The sequence below is a fragment of the Sceloporus occidentalis genome, unplaced genomic scaffold, assembly GCF_023333645.1.
Source record: "Sceloporus occidentalis isolate IW3139 unplaced genomic scaffold, rSceOcc1.0.p SCAF_1, whole genome shotgun sequence".
NCBI lineage: Eukaryota > Metazoa > Chordata > Lepidosauria > Squamata > Phrynosomatidae > Sceloporus > Sceloporus occidentalis.
Window position 1 is genome coordinate 119945142 of NW_028316981.1, and position 18004 is coordinate 119963145.

The 18004-nt window shown below is 43.4% G+C and overlaps 1 protein-coding gene across 9 annotated transcripts in view; it reads right to left on the reverse strand.

Moving 5' to 3' along the window:
* Window positions 1-18004, reverse strand: part of WIZ (WIZ zinc finger) — a 112352-nt gene that overhangs the window by 9480 nt on the left and 84868 nt on the right. For 7 of the 9 annotated variants that reach the window (XM_089533647.1, XM_089533685.1, XM_089533628.1 and 4 more), the window contains exons 6-7: window positions 4456-4623; window positions 2122-2628 (exon numbers count right to left, since the gene is read on the reverse strand). In XM_089533647.1, the coding sequence (XP_089389773.1) occupies window positions 2122-2628; window positions 4456-4623 (675 nt within the window). The remainder of the gene's footprint in view (window positions 1-2121; window positions 2629-4455; window positions 4624-18004) is intronic. The other 2 variants (XM_089533694.1, XM_089533666.1) reach the window with 1 other exon arrangement.

The window sequence follows — 18004 nt, forward strand, 5'->3', positions numbered from 1 at the left end:
TATTTTAGTTTATATAGACTTATGCCAGGTTCTACCACATGTACAACTAGACGCTTACTAATTTTCAAAAAACAATGTAAGCTATGTAGAAACAATTAAGTTACTGGTTATAAATCTCCAGAAAGGTATACAACTGTCTAGACAAAACACAGTTCACAATCTCATCAAGGAAGGTGTAGTCCAGTGATTCCCAAACTCTGGTCCTCCAGGTGCTTTGGACTTTCGCTCCCAGAAACCTCACCCATCTTGGCCAATGGCCAGGGATTCTGGGCGCAGAAGTCCAAAACACCTAGAAAACCAGAGTTTGGGAATCACTGGTGTAGCCAACCAAGTTTACAATGATTTCTAGATTATGAAATATAAAGCAAATAACCAAGCCTAGGAAAAGGGATGTATTTATAGTTAGATTATATCTCAAAATTGTTGAAATGATGCTTAGTTTCTTAGCAACCTTTATCTATGTATAAGTGAGGCAGAACTACAATATACTTAAGGCCACCAATGTTCAATTTAAAGACACTGTTTTACAAGAGTTGGTTATCCCAATAATACACTTTGATAGCAGCCAAGAGGACTTGGAAATTGTGCTTTTGAATGGTTAGATAGCCAGATGAAAGGTATATGCAATTTAGCCACAGGGGGGATAGGTCAGGGTGTCACAAAAAAGTTCTCTATAACCAAGGCTGCTGCCAGAACAGAGAGGGGACTATAAATACAAGGGTGCAATTCACAAATTCAGTCAAGCCCACCAATACAATTCCCTCTCTTTATACTCCTACTTACCTCTACGTCTAGACAGAGAAGTGAGAACTCACTACTCCTTCATCAGCAGCAATTGCAGAGAAACTTAAAAGGAATTGATCAGTGTAGAGGTATTGGTTTCCTGTGATTTCCTTCCCATGCAATGGAACATTGTGCAAGACTGAAGTAGGGGCACTGGATAGCTTAGAGCACTTCTGCCACTTTTCAGAGAACACAGCTGAACAGCATTGCTGAACAGAACTATCTCAAAATATGAGAGCTCAAAAGCACCATTGCTGTGTTAGTCAAACTAAGAAGCTCCAATATTAGTTGCAAGTCCACAACTACTGATGGCCCTGACAAGGAAGGTACACAGTAACATGCACATTTGCAATGCAGAAAAAGCAATAATTGGGCATGCACCTACACTGTAAAAATAATGCCGTTTGACATCAATTTAACTGCCGTGGCTTCTTCCTACAGAATCCTGAGACGAAGTTTTGTGAGGCACCAGCACTCTTTGGCAGGGAAGGTTATATAGATCCTGTTAAACTGTAAACCCCAAGATTCCACAGGATGGAGCTTCAGCACTTGAAAGAGACATTAAACTGCATTATTTCTACAGTGTAGATGTATCCTCAGCAGTAGAAATTGCCTCAAGCTGGGAAGCACTGATTCTAAAATACCACACAGGAGTGCTTTTAAATGACTAGATATCCTCAGAAATCTAGACAGTATCTTAGCTTTTTATTCTTATAACAATTAGCTTCAGTCAGGACTTGTCTGAGGAAACAGATGGTATTTATGGTTGCCGCCACTTAAGTGAAAAAAACACTTCTGCTTTCCAACATAGTCTCTGAGCACAAATCAGAAAGACACATGCAGAGAGGCTCTAATGAATCTCCGAGGAGTAATACAAATATGACTGACTCTTCCAGCGATAAGTTGGGGAAGGAATGCATTGAGCTGCACAAAACTGCCTCTTTGGGAAACAGAGGTCTCTTAGATGAGTTTCCTAGGAATTTTCAAATGAGCAAATTCTACTTATATGGCTTGGAAAAGAACTCCCTCTCACCAACTCCAAAGAGCCATGTTGATAAACTCAGCAATTCTTCTAGAAACAGAACGAGACCCTTTTGCTGTGGATCAAACATATCCAATATGTCTCTTATGCCCTTCCTTTACTGTGAGGTACACAAGATGGAATGTGTGAAAGAAGCAGCCTGTCCACAACCAACAGGTATAAAATATATCTTGTTGGTATGCAACCCTGAACTGTTTCACTCTACACGGTAATGCAAAACACAAGAGTTCCCTGAAGCAGCAAATGGCAAGCCAGCTCTCTTGTTTGCAAGCAGCATCAGCATCAAACAGACTCACTTAGATTTAAGGGGCCTTCTTCCTCCGGCTGCGGCCACTGTGCTTTAGGAGAACTCTGCAGAGGGCTCAGCGGTAGCTTGGGGCTTTTGTCTTCGGGGTTCTTTGGCAGAGGAGAACCAGGCAGAGCAGGTGCCACTTTCTTGAGTATGGGAGATCCTGGCTGGGAAACATTCTTGGGGGTGAAACCTGGAGGGGATTTGATTGCTTTGTTTACAGGTGGCTCCTGAGGCCGTTCTGGAGCTTTGCTGAGAGGCAGTAGTGTTGGCCGTGTGGACCCTGCAGTCCCTTCTTTGGGAGAAGCAGATTTTTTGCTAATACTTGGAGAGATGGGGCCGCTGTCCACTTTGCCCTTCTGCTTCATCAGTTCATACAGTAAGTCGATGGGAGCTCCACTGCTCTCAGATTCAGCCACACCAAGCTGACGTAAGTGAGAACGGGCATGACTGGACAGGCCTTTGCGTGTCTCGAAGCAGGTGCCACAGACCTCACATGTTGTGAGGTTTGGTGCTGGAAAGAGGAGAGTGACTTATTGAGACAAGGTTAAGCTGAACCCACATTGTCTTTGCTACCAGTCTGTAGACCAGCGGTGTACACCATGTTATCTTGATTGGGCCCCTCTGATGGTATCAACCAACCAGGTATCACAAATGCAGTCTTGGACTTGCCAAACACACATATATACTTCCAGTCTATTTAGCAAGGGCTGAATTCACTAATTACTAGGGTAGGTGTAAGAGAACACTTAGTAGCTAAATTGCTTTACATTAAAAAAACAACATCAATCTTAATTACCAGTCCACCATGCAACTACTACTCTGAAACATATTCACATACAAAATTACTTTTATACTAGCTAAAGTACTCAAATCCACAGGGTAAGACTTTTAGCCTTCTTCTTAACAATACTGTAATTCAAATGTTCAAGCGTATTTCAAATATGCTCACCCATCACTGCTACCTAAATGTACGCAAGTAGTAAATCTATCTCAACGGAGGAAAGGGAAGGAGGGCTACTTCAACTTGATATGGCTCCTCCTTGGCCTGAACCATTTCCATTCTATTTAGTCATAAAAAAACCAAAAACCAACTGTCTAACTTTAAGAACTGGTACCCGAGTTCACTTGTTTTCCACCCCCCTCCTCACCCTTTTTCCTTTTGTGTTGTGTCTTTTAGGTGTGTGGGCAGAAATCATCTTGTTTTTATTGATTTTTGTGCATTGATCTTGGAACCTTGGAGTGAGGGGAAATGCTTGAAATAAACAAACACCATCACCACTACCTGTAGTGATCTCAAAAGCTGAAATCAGAAAGAAGTAATGTTTTCTTAGTTTCAGGAGCAAATACAATTTCAACTCAGAAATTAATTAATATTTAAAATTAATATTAACTGCGACAGATCTCTGTACCTAAATGACATAATAAACAACAGAAAAAAGCCCCCATTTCTACCAAAAATGGTCCACACTGCTGCTAGCAGAACATATTTGCAGAAGAGTCTATTCACTGTTTATGTGGCTGTTTGACTGCTGTCCTTCATTACACATAAAACTTTTGAATAATTTTTAAAGCAACAAACTGCATGGAAAACACTGTAGTATTTTATTGTTACACAACATACACAACATACTGATAAGAAACTCTTTTGGTAGATAAGAGGTGGGCAACATGCAGCTCACACAAGTTCTCACTCAGTTTTATAACTCTTCCTGCAATACTGGTGCTAAATTTGGTGACATCAATAAAAAATAAACTTTAAAAATAGTTTTACTACATGTCTGCTTTAATAGATGGGCAAGGGCAGTATCTTGTTTTAAAGCAAGTTCATGTTCCCAATAAGGGTTGTGCTTTCTATGCCCTTTTATTTCAAAAAGAAATGCACTTCTGTGGATGAAGATGCCAGCCACAGATGCCGGCGAAACATGAGGAATAAACTCTTCTATAACATGGCCACATAGCCTGAAAAACCCACAAAAAACAATGGACGCCGGCCATGAAAGCCGTCGACTTCACCGAAATGCACTTCTTTAAAAAGAGGCCTTTGCTACCACATTGCCCAAAGCTGTCCACCCTATAGTAGACTTCTAGTATTTAATCAAAGTAAACATTTCACACAAAACTTTGTGGACATTTTAATGTGAATAATTTTTTGCTAGCCTGCAAATTCTTTCACCAGCTGGCAGAGGAACATCAAAAGAAATGACAACACCTTCATGAAGTAGGTTGAAAGAAAAGACCTGCATTGTAAAGCAGTTAAGAAAATTTTCCAAAGACTTTAACAAAAACTGCTACCACATGCACACAGAGTACTCAGCAGAAACCCAAACAAGATACTCACTTTTGGAATCTTGAGAGTCTGTCTTGCTACTGGAAAGTTCAGGAGATAATGAACCCCCTATTCTATTTGGAATTTGGTCTAATGACCCAGCCAGAGAACTCTTCTTCTGGAGGGGTGGTGACCCCATCTCCGCAGTAACCATGTCCTCTTCCTCTTCAGAAGCCATAACTATAGAAAGACAGAAGGAAATATGTAGCTTTAGTTGGAAATCAGAAAATTAACAATGACAAGAGGTTAAGTGCAATGCAAATTATTCACTGGTTTGACAATGCCACTTAATAAAAACAAAAGCTTATCCTGATCATCACAAGTAAAAGTAGATTAACAGAACAATTCAGTGTATATGTATACCTACTCAGAAAAAAGTCCCACTTAGTTCAAACAACCTTACTTTCAAGTAAATACATACAAGAACGTAGCCTGAGTAAGTTAAAATCTGACATCATCCGGCCTGGAGGGAGTGAAAAGGGAGGCCCAACTCCATCAGGCCTAGCCAGAGCAAGAAGAAAGGCTCTCCCTCCACTCCATCTGCCATGGTCCAACCTCAGAGGGAGAGAAGACCCACTGGACTTGATCCCCTCCCCTTCTCCTTTTGTGTCATGTCTTTTTAGATTGTAAGCCTGAGGACAAAGTACCATCTAATTAAAAGTAATAATAATGGTAAGCTGCTCTGAGAGCCTTTAAGGCTGAAGGGTGGGGTATAAATACAGTAAATAAATAAATAAATAAATATCCACAACATCTAGCATAAATGAAACACTAAATATATGATATTTGCACTAAGCCTTTGCTTTTTGTTTAAGGATGGAAGCATGCAGTAGAAAAGCACCGAATAAGAAAGAATATTCACACTGAAAGAGATTTTTAAAATCTTGGGCAAGAACTAAAAATTAAATCAACAACACAGAAGTAATCAAACCATGCTATTCCTCTGGGCTGGCAACAAACAATACATAAAGTCTGTAGGAAGATACTAAGTGAATGCATGGACAAAAATCACCACAGCAGTACAGAATCTAGATTTTAATCTCAAAAAAAACTACAATAGGTCAATCTGCCTTCCTGGATAAGAGATTCATCAGATGAGCCAAGCAGATCCTACACAAAGGCAATCAAAACCATCAAATCAGTTTTCCCACACATACACTATTACTTACTTCTGAGTTAGATCAGCCTCTCTCAACCTTTTTATCCTGGAGAAACCCTTGAAATAAGTTTCAGGTCTTAGGGAACACTTGTATAAAAATTATTATATTTACAGCTCAAAAAAAGTTTAGCTTTTTCAATCATGATCTCTCATGGAAGTCCCAGTAACCTCTTAAAAAATATGGAGGTAGATGCCATATTTTTCAGTCTTTATGTTCAGTAGACCATTCCTTATTTGTAGCAAAAAGCAACACAATGTGTAGCATTTAGAGTGCTGTTATGCATGCAAGAACTCTGCACAAATGTAGGGAGATCTCTGTACTGATAATTACAATGATTATGCACGAAGCATGACTGTCAATATTTTCTATAATACAATGGAAATAATTCTCCCAGAGAAGAATGTTTTGCAAAGCTATTCATTATAAGGAGACAAGCAAAGGCTATATACTAAAATTCAAGATGCAACATTTTAAGAAAGGTATTTAGCCAAAAACTGGTAAGAAGTATCTACAAGAACACAGTCCTAAGCACCCTTACCTGGGAGAATGGCAGAGACCAAGGTTCAAATCTCCACTGAGTGATGAAGCTCAATGTGTGACCCTGGGCCAATTACTAACTCTCAGCACTTTGGGAGGAAAGAACAGAGGAGGCAGGAGAGTCTTATGTACTGTATATAATGTATAAGCCTAGAAATTTTAATAAAAAAATTGACCCCAAAAAACTGAGTCGACTTATCTACGGGTCAATGTATGTATTATACTTTAACTCTGATTTAAAAAGGAGTCTTTCCCCAGGGAAAGTCAAGAGTGTAATCTGCCCTGAAAGCACCGATCCTTCTCTATTTTCTTATCCATCCAGCCTTTAGTGTGAGCACAAAGTTACACCTGCTGGAATTTTTAAAGTTCTTTGGCATTGTTTCCTGTGCTTCATCTTTTATATCCTTGTTACATGCCTCTAAATTTTACCCTCAACTTACCCATGGGTCATATAAAAATCCATAATTTTGGCCCCAAAACCTGTCCTCAACTTATACACAAGGTCAATTTATAGTCGAGTATATACGGTATGCCAAAGTGAGCAACCCAAAGGCAAGATTTAATTGTAATAAACAGGTGCATGCGTATATATTACTTATAGTGAGTTCCTTCTGTATCAACATACATAGGCTCAAACAACTCAAATCAGGATAGGGGAGAGATGAACTGAGCAAGAAGTCCTTTTCTATGTAATTCTAATTCCAACTCTTGTTTATTGACCTAATTTGTTATAATTCAAGGATAGCTATATTGGCCATATAAATGACATACAACCACAAAATACAAACAGAAAGGTGAGATAATATAACAAGATGGGGGTGGGGGAAGAGAAACACTTTGTTCAGCTCTTATTTTGCATAGAACACTCATGAGTTTTAAAGACTGACATTAACTAATCTACAGAATAACCAGACCCAAAAAGCACCTTATGTTTAAGCTTAAAACCATAACACTAATTCGCTGTTGTTCTCCTTTATATTATTTCCAACGTCTGGAGACCTTAAGGTGACCCTATAATGGGGCTTTCTTGTCAAGATGTGTTCAGAGAGGGTTTGCCTTTGCTGTTCTCTGAGGCTGAGACAATGGGACTTGGCCAAGGTCACCCAGTGGGTTTTCAAAGCCAAGTGGAGATTTGAACTCTGGCCTCCAGATTCATAGTCCAATACTCAAACCACTACACTTCACTGGCTCTCTACAGCACAAGAGTGTGTGTATGTACCTTTAGGTTGTCTGTTGACATGCCCCATGAATTTCAGTTTCCTTAGGTAAGGAATACTCAAGAGGATGTTCTGTCAGTCCATTCCTCTGAAATATAGGCCTGTTACAGACTGCCAAAATAAAGCTGCTTCGGGTCTCTTTGGAGGTATGCTGTTTAAATGATGCATGGGTCCTAAGAGTCCGGAAGCTGCACCAAAGCTGCACTCCAGTGCTTAGGAAGGGAGTGTGGCTTTGGCACATCCTCCGGACTCTTAGGACCCATGCATCGTTTAAATAGCATACCTCCAAAGAGACCCAAAGCAGCTTTATTTTGGCAGTCTGTAACAGGCCTTAGGATGCATGCATCTTTTAAATAGCATACCTCCAAAGAGACCCAAAGCAGCTTTATTTTGGCAGTCTGTAACAGGCCATAGCCTACAGCAACAGGTATTTATTGGTGGTCTGCCATCCTGGTACTAACCAGGGCTGATCTTGCTTAGTTTCCAAGCTCAGACAGAATCGCGTGTGTGCCATAAGGGTATTTACCATTCTACATATGTATTTTTCAGAGCATTACCAAACATTTTGGTTTAATTTGACTTTAGACTACATCGTGGTCAGAAGGAAGCATGGTGTTTGATTTTGAATAATGTCTACAATACGCATAAGGAATAGTGTGTTTTGTTTTGTTTTAGCAGAGGGGATTATCAATCTTAGAAGTAGTTTAAAATGAAAGAAAGTGAAGTGGAAGCTACTCTCAAATCACTTGGGAAAAATAACAACTCATCAAGAACAGAGGGCATATGCATACAGCTATTTCAAGCTATAGAAATGGCATCCATCCAAATTTTAAGAATTTTAAGAATATACATTCTAATTGCTGCCCCCAAAAGGAGACACCAAGGACTGCAGTAACCATTATGCAAGCAACGTAATTCTCCAAATAGTATAGAAAAACCTTTTACTACATGTGGATCACAACATGCTAGATGTCCAAGCTGAGTTCAGAAAAGGAAGACGCACTAAAGATCATATTGCAAACATACACTACAGTAATGTAGTACACCAAAGAAATTCAGAAGAAAATCAGCCAGTGTTTCATTGTTGTGTGCCTTCAGGTTGTCTCTGGCTTATAGCGAACCAAAGGCATCCCTATCATGGATTTTCATGACAAGATTCATTCAGAGGAGATTTTGCCTTTGCCTTCCTCTGAGGCTGAGATAACATGACTTGCTAGGGTCACCCAGTGAGTTTCCACAGCCAAGCAGTGCTTCACAGATTATAGCAAAACTCTGACTGCATAGATCGTGAAAAACCAAGGATCACTCTAAAAGAAATGGGCGTGTGACATTTGACTGTCCTGATGTATAATCTATACTGCTGTCAAGACACAACATGAAGAAACAGAGTAGTTTTCAACAGGCAAGGGCATGCAAACCAAAGGGCATTTTGTCTCTTTAATTTATATGGAGAACATATTATACAGAAAGTGAGACTAAATTGAAAAGGATGGAAGTCATGGAAATGGCGGGGGGGGGGGGACAATAATTGAAAATATGTAGATTGCACCATATTACTAGCAGAAAGAAAACATTGACTCGATTTGACTAGTGATGAAATTTAAGAAAGTATAAAAGCAGGGTTATAGTTGAACATGAAGGAAACAAAAATAACCACCACAGAAAACTGACATAGATTTACAATTAGATAAAGAGGCCCCAAAACTGTTAAGACTTTTTTTAAAAAATAACTTGCTCAGTCATCAATCAAAAGGGAAACTGTAGTCACAAAATAAGACGAGTAAAGGGTGAAACAGACTGCCTTGTTGGATTGGGGCTACGACAACTACTCTACATGTTGTGCCCTGATCTGGCCTTTTCCCGGTGTGAAAAGAAGCCGCAGAAAGAGGCTTCTTTTTGCGCTGGGGAAAGTGTGCCTTTGCCAGCCACCATGGCGAACCTTTTCCTGATGTTCTTTGGCAGACACGTGAAAACGCTGCGCCAAAGAAGGGGCGTGACGTTGCCTGCCGTGCGGCCAGGCAGTCCCCATGCCCCACTCCTCCCAAGGCCAGCATTTAGGGCCTGTCTCTTGAGACCTCAGGTCTTGGCAGGCAGCCATGAAGAAACTTGATAAGATCTTCAAGTGTGAAGATATATCATTAGACGACAAAGTCACAATCATCTATGCCACCGTATTTCCAATGTCTATGTGATAGCTAGACCCTAAAGAAAGTTGATGGGGGGGGGGGATGAGCTCACTTGAATTATAGTGCTGAGAATCCTATGGAGCCCAGGGACTGTTAAAGCCACAAATCCAGTAGATGGGTCCTAGAGAAAGCCAGGCCTGAACTCTCCCCTAGAAGCCAAGGGGACGATGGCTGCAATCTGGGATGAAGTGATTCACTGCAACAGGTAATGCTCCGTCGTAAAAGGGAAGGCAGGTGGGAAAGGGGAGGACTAAGGACAGACGGGTGGCCTGACCCAGTCAAGAAAGCTATGGCCCTGAGAGGGCAGCACCTGGGCTGCAGCACTTGGGGCTCTCTGACTGGCAGGGCTGTTCTAGGAGTCAGTCAGACTGACAGCAAGTGACAGCGAAGAAGAAAAGCCACAGGGCGAAAGGCCAACTGCTCAATGATGCGTCTGGAAGAGAAGCCCCATCCCAGGCGGCAAAGGGACAAAGGAGCACTCCGGCTGCAGCCGAACTCCCACTAGGCGCCAAAGCGACTGAGCTGCCTGCCGACTCAGGGGCACAGAGCAAGGAAGCAGGGAAAGCGGAAGGAGGGAGGCCGCCTCCTCCGCCAAGGCCCCGAGGGTGCCAGGCGGGACTGGGCCGCCACCCCAGGGCGCCCCGGAGGGGTCCCTTGGCGCCGCTCCCGGCTCCCAGCGCCCCCGGGGCAAGGTCTGCCACTGCCACTGCCCTGCCTTGCCCAAGGCCGAAGGGGGCCCTTCGCCTTCTCTCCCGGGGGGCCGGGGCCCTGGGGCTGCCCTCCCGCCTAACAGCCCAGAAGCGCCGAACCTCCCAGCGCTTCTCCTCCTCCTCCTCCTCCTCCTCCGCGAGGCCCCCAGGGCCTTTCCTGAGAAGCCGGCCGCTCTTCCGCTCGCGCTGCCAGCAGCAGGAGAGGCGCTGGCCAAAGGCCTCGGGTGCTGAGGCCAGGTCGGGGCGGCTGAGAAGGGCGCTTGGCCGCCGCGAGGGAAGCCCTGACAGGGAGGAAGGAAGGAAGGGGTCCCGGAGGGCGCCTCTTTCTGCCTCCAGGGAGGGCACCCGCCGGGAGGGAGCCCAGGTGCCCCGGGGACGGACGAGCGGGCGACCGGCAGCCAGCCCGCCCACCCTCCGGACCCTGCGTCCCGGCCCAGGCCCAGGCCCAGGCCCAGGCCCAGGCCCCGCCTTACCGGCCTCGGGAGGCGGCCCCGCGACGCCCTCGTCCTCCTCGCCGTTGCCCTGAGGCCTCGCCGCCGCCGCGGCTTTTGTGGCTTTGGGCTGCGGGGGGTTGGAGGCCGCCATCTTGGCTCCAGCAGCACATGCGGGGCGGCAGCCAGGCCCCGAGCCGAGCGCCGAGCAGACGGCAGCACAGCTCCGCCCGCCCGCCCAGAGACGCCTCGCCACAGGCGCAGCAGCACGCCAGCCACAGCGATCCGAGAGAGAGAGAGGGAGGGAGGAGGGCGCCAAAGAGGGAAGGAGCGGGCCCAGGCAGGACCACCCCAGCGCCGAACCACCGATAGCCGGCGCGCCTCTCGAGGCAGAGTGGGCGCCTGGGGCTCCAGCCTCCGGCAGACCAGAGCAGTAGAGCGCCGACCTCTTCCCTGGCCTAGACTCTCAAGGCAGAAGTCACGTGACTCCCTCGTCTCCTGGGGAAGGAGGCAAGGGAAAACCCCGAGGGACGCACCCGCCCCAGAAAGCCCCCTGGGCCCAGAGAGGACTCCAAGGCACACAACAACAACGACAGCAGCAGCAGGCAGAAAGGCTACACAAGCGGTTTGGGCAAAGCAGGGCCAGGGCAAAACCTCCTGAGATTTCCCAGGCCTCGTGGAAACATAACGTCAAGGAAACACTTGGTTGCAGTCACTGAAAGGAAGCAGGGAGCTCACGGCTGCCAGCCTCTTTCAGTTGGCCTCAGAGGGGCTGCAGGGACTCTTATGGAGTTAGCAAACACAGCCTAAGACTAGAACACCTTCGGTGCAAATGCAGCACTTCTGCAAGAGCCTTCTGGAAGGCTAGCAGCCACAAAGTCTAACTTTCTCTTCACATTTCTGTTTCAACATCTACCAAACCACTTAGTTAACCCAAGACACAGCTGCAGAATCGCTCCCCTGCATTGGAAGGAAGTTGTACTTCTCATAGCTGCCAACTGCATTTATACGTCACTTGAATGGTCATTTCTTCTCCTGATCCAATACCAGGCAAACTAACACACAGTATTCATCTGGACACATATTTTGAGACATATCACAGATGTTTCAGAGGAAGAAACTGGCAAAACCACCCCTGAATATTCATTGCCCAAGAAAATCCTATGAAATTCATACAGACATTGTAAATTGACAGGCGACTGAAAGGCACATACACACACATCACTAGCACCTTATAAAAACCTCCATTATGGCTGAGTAAGGAAACTAGGGCCCATACTGACAGGCCAAAATAAAGCTGCATCAGGGCACTTTGGAGGTATGCTGTTTAAGTGATGCATGTGTCCTAAGAGTCCGGAAGCCACATCAAAGCCATGATCCAGTCCTAAGGACTGGAGTGCAGCTTTGGTGCAGCTTCCGGACTCTTAGGATGCATGCATCATGGAAACAGCATACCTCCAAAGTGCCCTGAAGCAGCTTCATTTTGGTCTGTCTGTATGGGCCCTATGTTTCCTCAAATGATAATCAGATTTGACACACGTGAACTGATGGCTTTTTCTCCCAGTTCAAAGTACATTTTCATGAAAACATAAAAGTTATCTTTTTAAAAGAATCTAATCCTCTCCTGATTCTTGATTCTCTGTTTCAGTTGCACCTCTTTCAATAAAGGCTGCATCCTCACTGGAGAAATAACCCAGTTAACTCTTTCTCTGGCTCTGGCTCAAGGCTATAGAATTCTGGGAGTCAGAGGTGGTTGTGTGGACAAAGCGTTAAAGCGGTGCCAAACCGGGTTATTTCTCCAGTGCTGATGCAGCCAAAGTCTTCTTGGAGAATTGAGAAGCATAAGGAAATTCAACTTTGAATTCATACTCAAGTGCACCCAAAATACAATCACCTTTTCATTAACACAGAATGAATAAAACTGCCTTGTGGGGCTTGGGGCTCAGAGCAAACTTTTAAAAAACTTTTAATGATTAAAAGTGAGTATTTGTTTTAATCAGTGCAAAAGTGCTTGAATTGCATCTTTTAAAGTTTCCTGTCCCCATCATTTATTTTCCTCTCCTCTCAGCTATCAAGTCTTCTTTCACAGATTTTCCCCCTGCCACATAACCTTGGTGCCAAACCCAAAGGGTAGCGTGGCCTCTGCCTTCTGTATCATCAACTGAGAACAACAACATCTGACAAAACGTAGGCCTGTGACTCAAACATCATCCCTTTTTTTCTTTTTCCTGTATGATTTTTTAACACCTTGGCCTGATAAAGAAGCCAGTGGAGCTTCAAAATATTGCATGATGTATTTTGTGCATTTTGGTTGTCTCAATAAAGTTATCACTGTTTTGTGAATTTGGGGTGTTATTGTATATTGCTGTATGGCCAACACAGCTACCCCAGGCATGTTTTCCATGTACCTGTAATATTATGAACACCATCCCTACATTCCCTGCACAAGAGCCCCCCTCCCCCCAGTTCTGGCCATGAAAAAGCCTTTGACTAACACAGCAAGGCTGTTCAAATATATACACTCAGTTGCTGAGTCCTTATTTTGCTATTCCTCAGGACTGGTAGCCAAATTTTGTTCACTTTAATGGTTTCTTCTTTCCGGTTGAAATTATCCAGATGTTTGTGGATTTCAACGGCTTCCCTGTGCATCCTGACATGGTAGTGGTTGGCCTGGTCCAGGATTTTAGCCTCCCAGCCTGAGGCAAAGCATTCTCTGAAGATGCCAGCCACAGATGCTGGCGAAACGTCAGAAAGAAACTCTGCTAGAACATGGCCACATAGCCCAAAAAACCCACAAAAAACCTTGCTATGTTAACTCTCTAGTCTTTCCCATTTAAGGAGTTCAACACTGCATTTCAACCAAGAATATGAATATAAAAAAGCAGTATTGCCTTTACTTGAAATACTTCCTTTCCCAGTGCACCTTTATTTGAAGTACAATCTTCCCAGAGATTCTCTGTAATGAATTTAGCTTATTAGTATTGAGTAGCTGTAATTATATAAGGATTCTGGTGTTGCATTGCAAGAATGAACCAAAAAAGGTAAAATATGTCTGTCCTTTTATTTCTCACAACTCTCTTGATAGACTGGAAGTTAAGCCCCTCTGTATGACTGGAAAGTTGGAGTTCAGATTCCACTTGATGTACAGGAAAGCTAGAAGATAAAATAGAAAATAACTAAGGTGTATGTGTATGTGTTTTTAACTGTCCCACATCCCTCAAGCAGAGCCCATATTAGAATCTTCAGATTTCATACTAGTTTGAAACCCAGTCATCTACATGTGCAGCATCTACAGAACTTCTGAAGAACAATCTTCCAAAGGTATCTTTGAAGGGATGGAAGCTCCCAGTAGAGGAATAAGAAAAGATAGCAAAGAAATTCCATCTTCCAACACTTTCCCATAGGCGTGGAAAAAATTACAGAAGGTGACTGGAGCAAAGTACAACCATGCCATTTTCACATTTCTGTCACATAAGTGATATAGAACAGGAAGAAAAATGTTGATAATTCGACAACAAAGGTGATTCCAAAGGTTGAGATGGAATCTACTCTTGTATTGCACATATTATCAAGGGTTTATAACATATGTAATATGATAAAGTCCTTTCCTGGCTGCTGTCCTGAGTCTTAAATTATTATTTTACTTCAAGGTTTTAAAAAGTCAGTCACTGAGCAAGTGCTACATTTCTGAATTTGGCTATTCTTACTAGACCACTTCTGACTGTCTGATTTCAGGAGCCCTCGTGGTGCAGTGGTTTAAATACCTGTACTGCTGCCACTCACTCAAAACCATAAGGTTGTGAGTTCAATACCAGCAAAAGGGCTCAAGCTCAACTCAGGGTTTCATCCTTCTGAGGTTGCTAAAATGAGTACCCAGATTGTTGGGGGCAATTAGCTTACACTTTGTAAACTGCTTAGGGAGTGCTTAAGTGCACTGATAAGCGGTATAGAAATGTACTTGCAATTGCTATTGCTATTCATTAAAATTTAATGTTTAGTACCCTTATAAATTTTGTACTCTTTTAACTGGGTTTAGAATACATTTGTATCAAAATTTGTGTATTCAACATTATGCTTTAATGGTATGCTGATTGTAACTAAAGATTGGCTTGATTTAGAAGCATTTGGTTATTATGGAGAGTATTCCCTGCCTAATAATAATAATAAGAAGAAACCCTGTTGAATTCATGGGGTCACCATAAGTTGACAGGTGACTTGAAAGCACATACACATACCCCACTACTACTCAGGCTGTTGAAAATAGAAGAAGCGATGCAGGGAAGGGCTATAGCCTCAAATAACTTAAAGTGGTGATATAGGAATATCCCCACCACCACTCCCTTCTCCTTTTGCGTCGTGTCTTTTTAGATTGTAAGCCTAAGGGAAGGGAACCGTCCAATTAAAAATATTGTATGTACAGCGCTGTGTAAATTTACAGCGCTTTATAAATAAAGGTTAATAATAATAATAATAATAGTGGCGGGTTACAGACTGCCGAAAAGCAGCGCTGTGCTGCCGCCGCCAGTTGCTGCGTCCAGGAACCGCAGCAGCCAAACTGCGCAGTTCCCAGGCGCAGCGAAGAAGAAGCGCCAAAATGGCGCTTCTTCTTGCACCCCGGATGGGACGCCGCAAGGCACTACTCACGCACTCACGGCGTCACATCCGGAGCGCGATGCGCGGACGATATGCGTCCGATATGTCAAAATGGCGGCGCCCCTGTGTATAGGACGCCGCCATTAATTACGCCCCCGTCACGTGCTAGGGGTGAGGCCGGTATGGACGCTAGGTCCTCGGCCAACCCCTAGCATGTGACGGGGGCGCCACAAAGGCCCATTTGTAAACGGCCAATAATAACTATTTTTAATGTCTTGAATGCTGCAGGGCCAGATTAATTCCATTCCACAGAGTACAAAGAGAATTTGCAGATATATTTTCAAACCTTCTGTCCATAATCTTTGCAAACTCTTGATGATGTTCTGGCACACTAAAGAGGACAATCCCCACCCCAACTTCAGAAAGGGAAAAAGAGAAGGCTCACACAAAAGGTCAGTGAGCACTTTATCTCCAGATTTAGAATGACTTGGCCAATACAAAAGGAGATTTTGCATAAAAACATTCAGAAATCTAATTCACTAACTCTCTGTGCTCTATTTAAGAGCAATAAGCATTAAAAAAAAACCCAGTGCCATTCAAGGGGAATCCCAAGAGAATAATCTAAGGAGCACACCAAAGTCCAAGAAACAAGCGACCAAGAACCATCATGAAATGTCACAGAAATTTTGGAGGGGTTATTTGCAACAAAGAAAACCTCACAGAAGCCATAAGAGGCTCAATATTCTGGTAGAATATATTTTGGAACCCATTACATCCGATCTATGCTCTTCTTTGTCTCCTAAGCCTGTTAGTGCCTTCTCTCAAGAACCACTCTGGGACATACACCCCTTTATCAAGGTCTCAATTGAAAATCTACTTTCCTCTCAAACTCGTTTCCTAATGTCTCTTACGTTGGTGACATTGATGAGTTTTTTTCCACAGATGTTTTGCTGACTGTAGCAAGTCTCATAACCACAGAATTACAACGAGAGAGGAAACATCAGATTGTATCAGATGATAAAGCAAAAAATCAACATATCATGCCTTGAAAACTGAGATCCATGCACCCTTCTGTGGTTACAGTAATCATACTTCCATGGGTTGTCACAAAATTACCTGTGGTGTGGCCTATCCTCATAGTATTAGGATTATCAATTCTGAGTTCAACAAGGGAATTGAGACTGATGATGGTGTGCAGCAACTCTTCGAGATGAGCCCCAACTCTTTACATCCAGAGTAGGTGTGACCCAGACATCAAGAACCTGAGTCAAAAATGTAATTTTGGTGATCTCCAAGAGAATACAGCAAGCTGGCCATTGTTCCAAGGGGCTAGATCTTCTCTGTACCATGACTTTCTACACTTCTCTCAGATTTTATTGTTTGATGTATACCCATTCTCCAATACCACTTCCATACCTGTGGGTCCATGGTTTGATGAACTTTCTGTAATGAGATTCAAGAACTAGGAAGGGACAATGATGCTGGAGTGGCAGGAGTTCTAGTACCAACAGAACTGCGACAAGTGAAATCAAATATTCTGATCTATGCTTTGACAATTTCTTTTTAATCCTAACACCTCTGTCCACTTCTTTCTCCATTACCATTTGTTTAAGCATTCCAGAGTTGGAGATGGGTTCAGAGTCAAGACTTCAGCTGAGGATGTTCATACCAAAGCTGCTGCTACTGCTGCTGTCAAGTGAAACTGAACCAACATCACTGCTAAAGAAACAGCAAGGACATTCTATATCAATGGGAAGAACAAGGAAGCTGAATCAGTACCTTCTGGTTGCCCACCATGTCTATAATATTATGGGAACAAACTGAAGAACGGCAAGCTGACTTGGTCTTTGCCACCGAGTTTGATTTCTTAAATGCCTTCTCACAAAAGTCTTTCAGACTTGATGAACAATTATGCCTTGCTTACTCAATTAAAAACTGGTGTAATGTGCACATTTCCGACTCGTGACCCTTGTCTAAGGCCAGCAGGCATCTAAGGCCAGTTCCTGTAGTTTACTGTCACACCAAGTTTGTTTGCAGAACAAGACCTTCAACCCATAAGCCCTGTTGCAGACAAATATGATGAAAATGAAACTGCAAGTCAGAAGAGACATAAAGAAAAGGAAAATGAGAAAAATAAAACAAGCAAAGATTTTTCCCTTTAGAAAAAAGTAAAGATGTTCCCTAGTGTGATTACCAGCAGAGTGGTATAAGGAGCTTAATGTAATTGGCAGGAATATGCCTTAGAAGCACCCTCCACTATTGTGTAAATCCTGTTCATCATAGATAGAGTAGTGTCGAGGGTTAAAGTCAGCACACTGGGAAATGCTTGGATGTGTGTGTGTGTGTCTGACCATGAGCATCCAGCAGCAGAAGGACAAGGCTGATCAAGCACAGCTGATGCTCATAGCCTCAGTCTGGTGCCTGCATGCACTAAGTCTGGATGATGAAACATCTAGCTGGATTGCACAGGGGGACACTTTAGATTGTAACACAGGAAGTCACTGGGTTTGGGAGACCGCATGGTCTGAAGGCTATATAAGCTCAGGAGCTTCCAGTGATTGCTTTGTGGGTTGTAGTAGGAGAGTTGGTATTCGTTTGTGATCTGTATTATAGCACTGTAAATAATGCACTTCAGGAGACGGCTTGTCTGGTCGTTTATCAGCAGAAACCTGGCATTGGTTGCTGAGAGTCCCTGGAGGTTCCTGCATTTCTTCAGTTCCTGGAAGA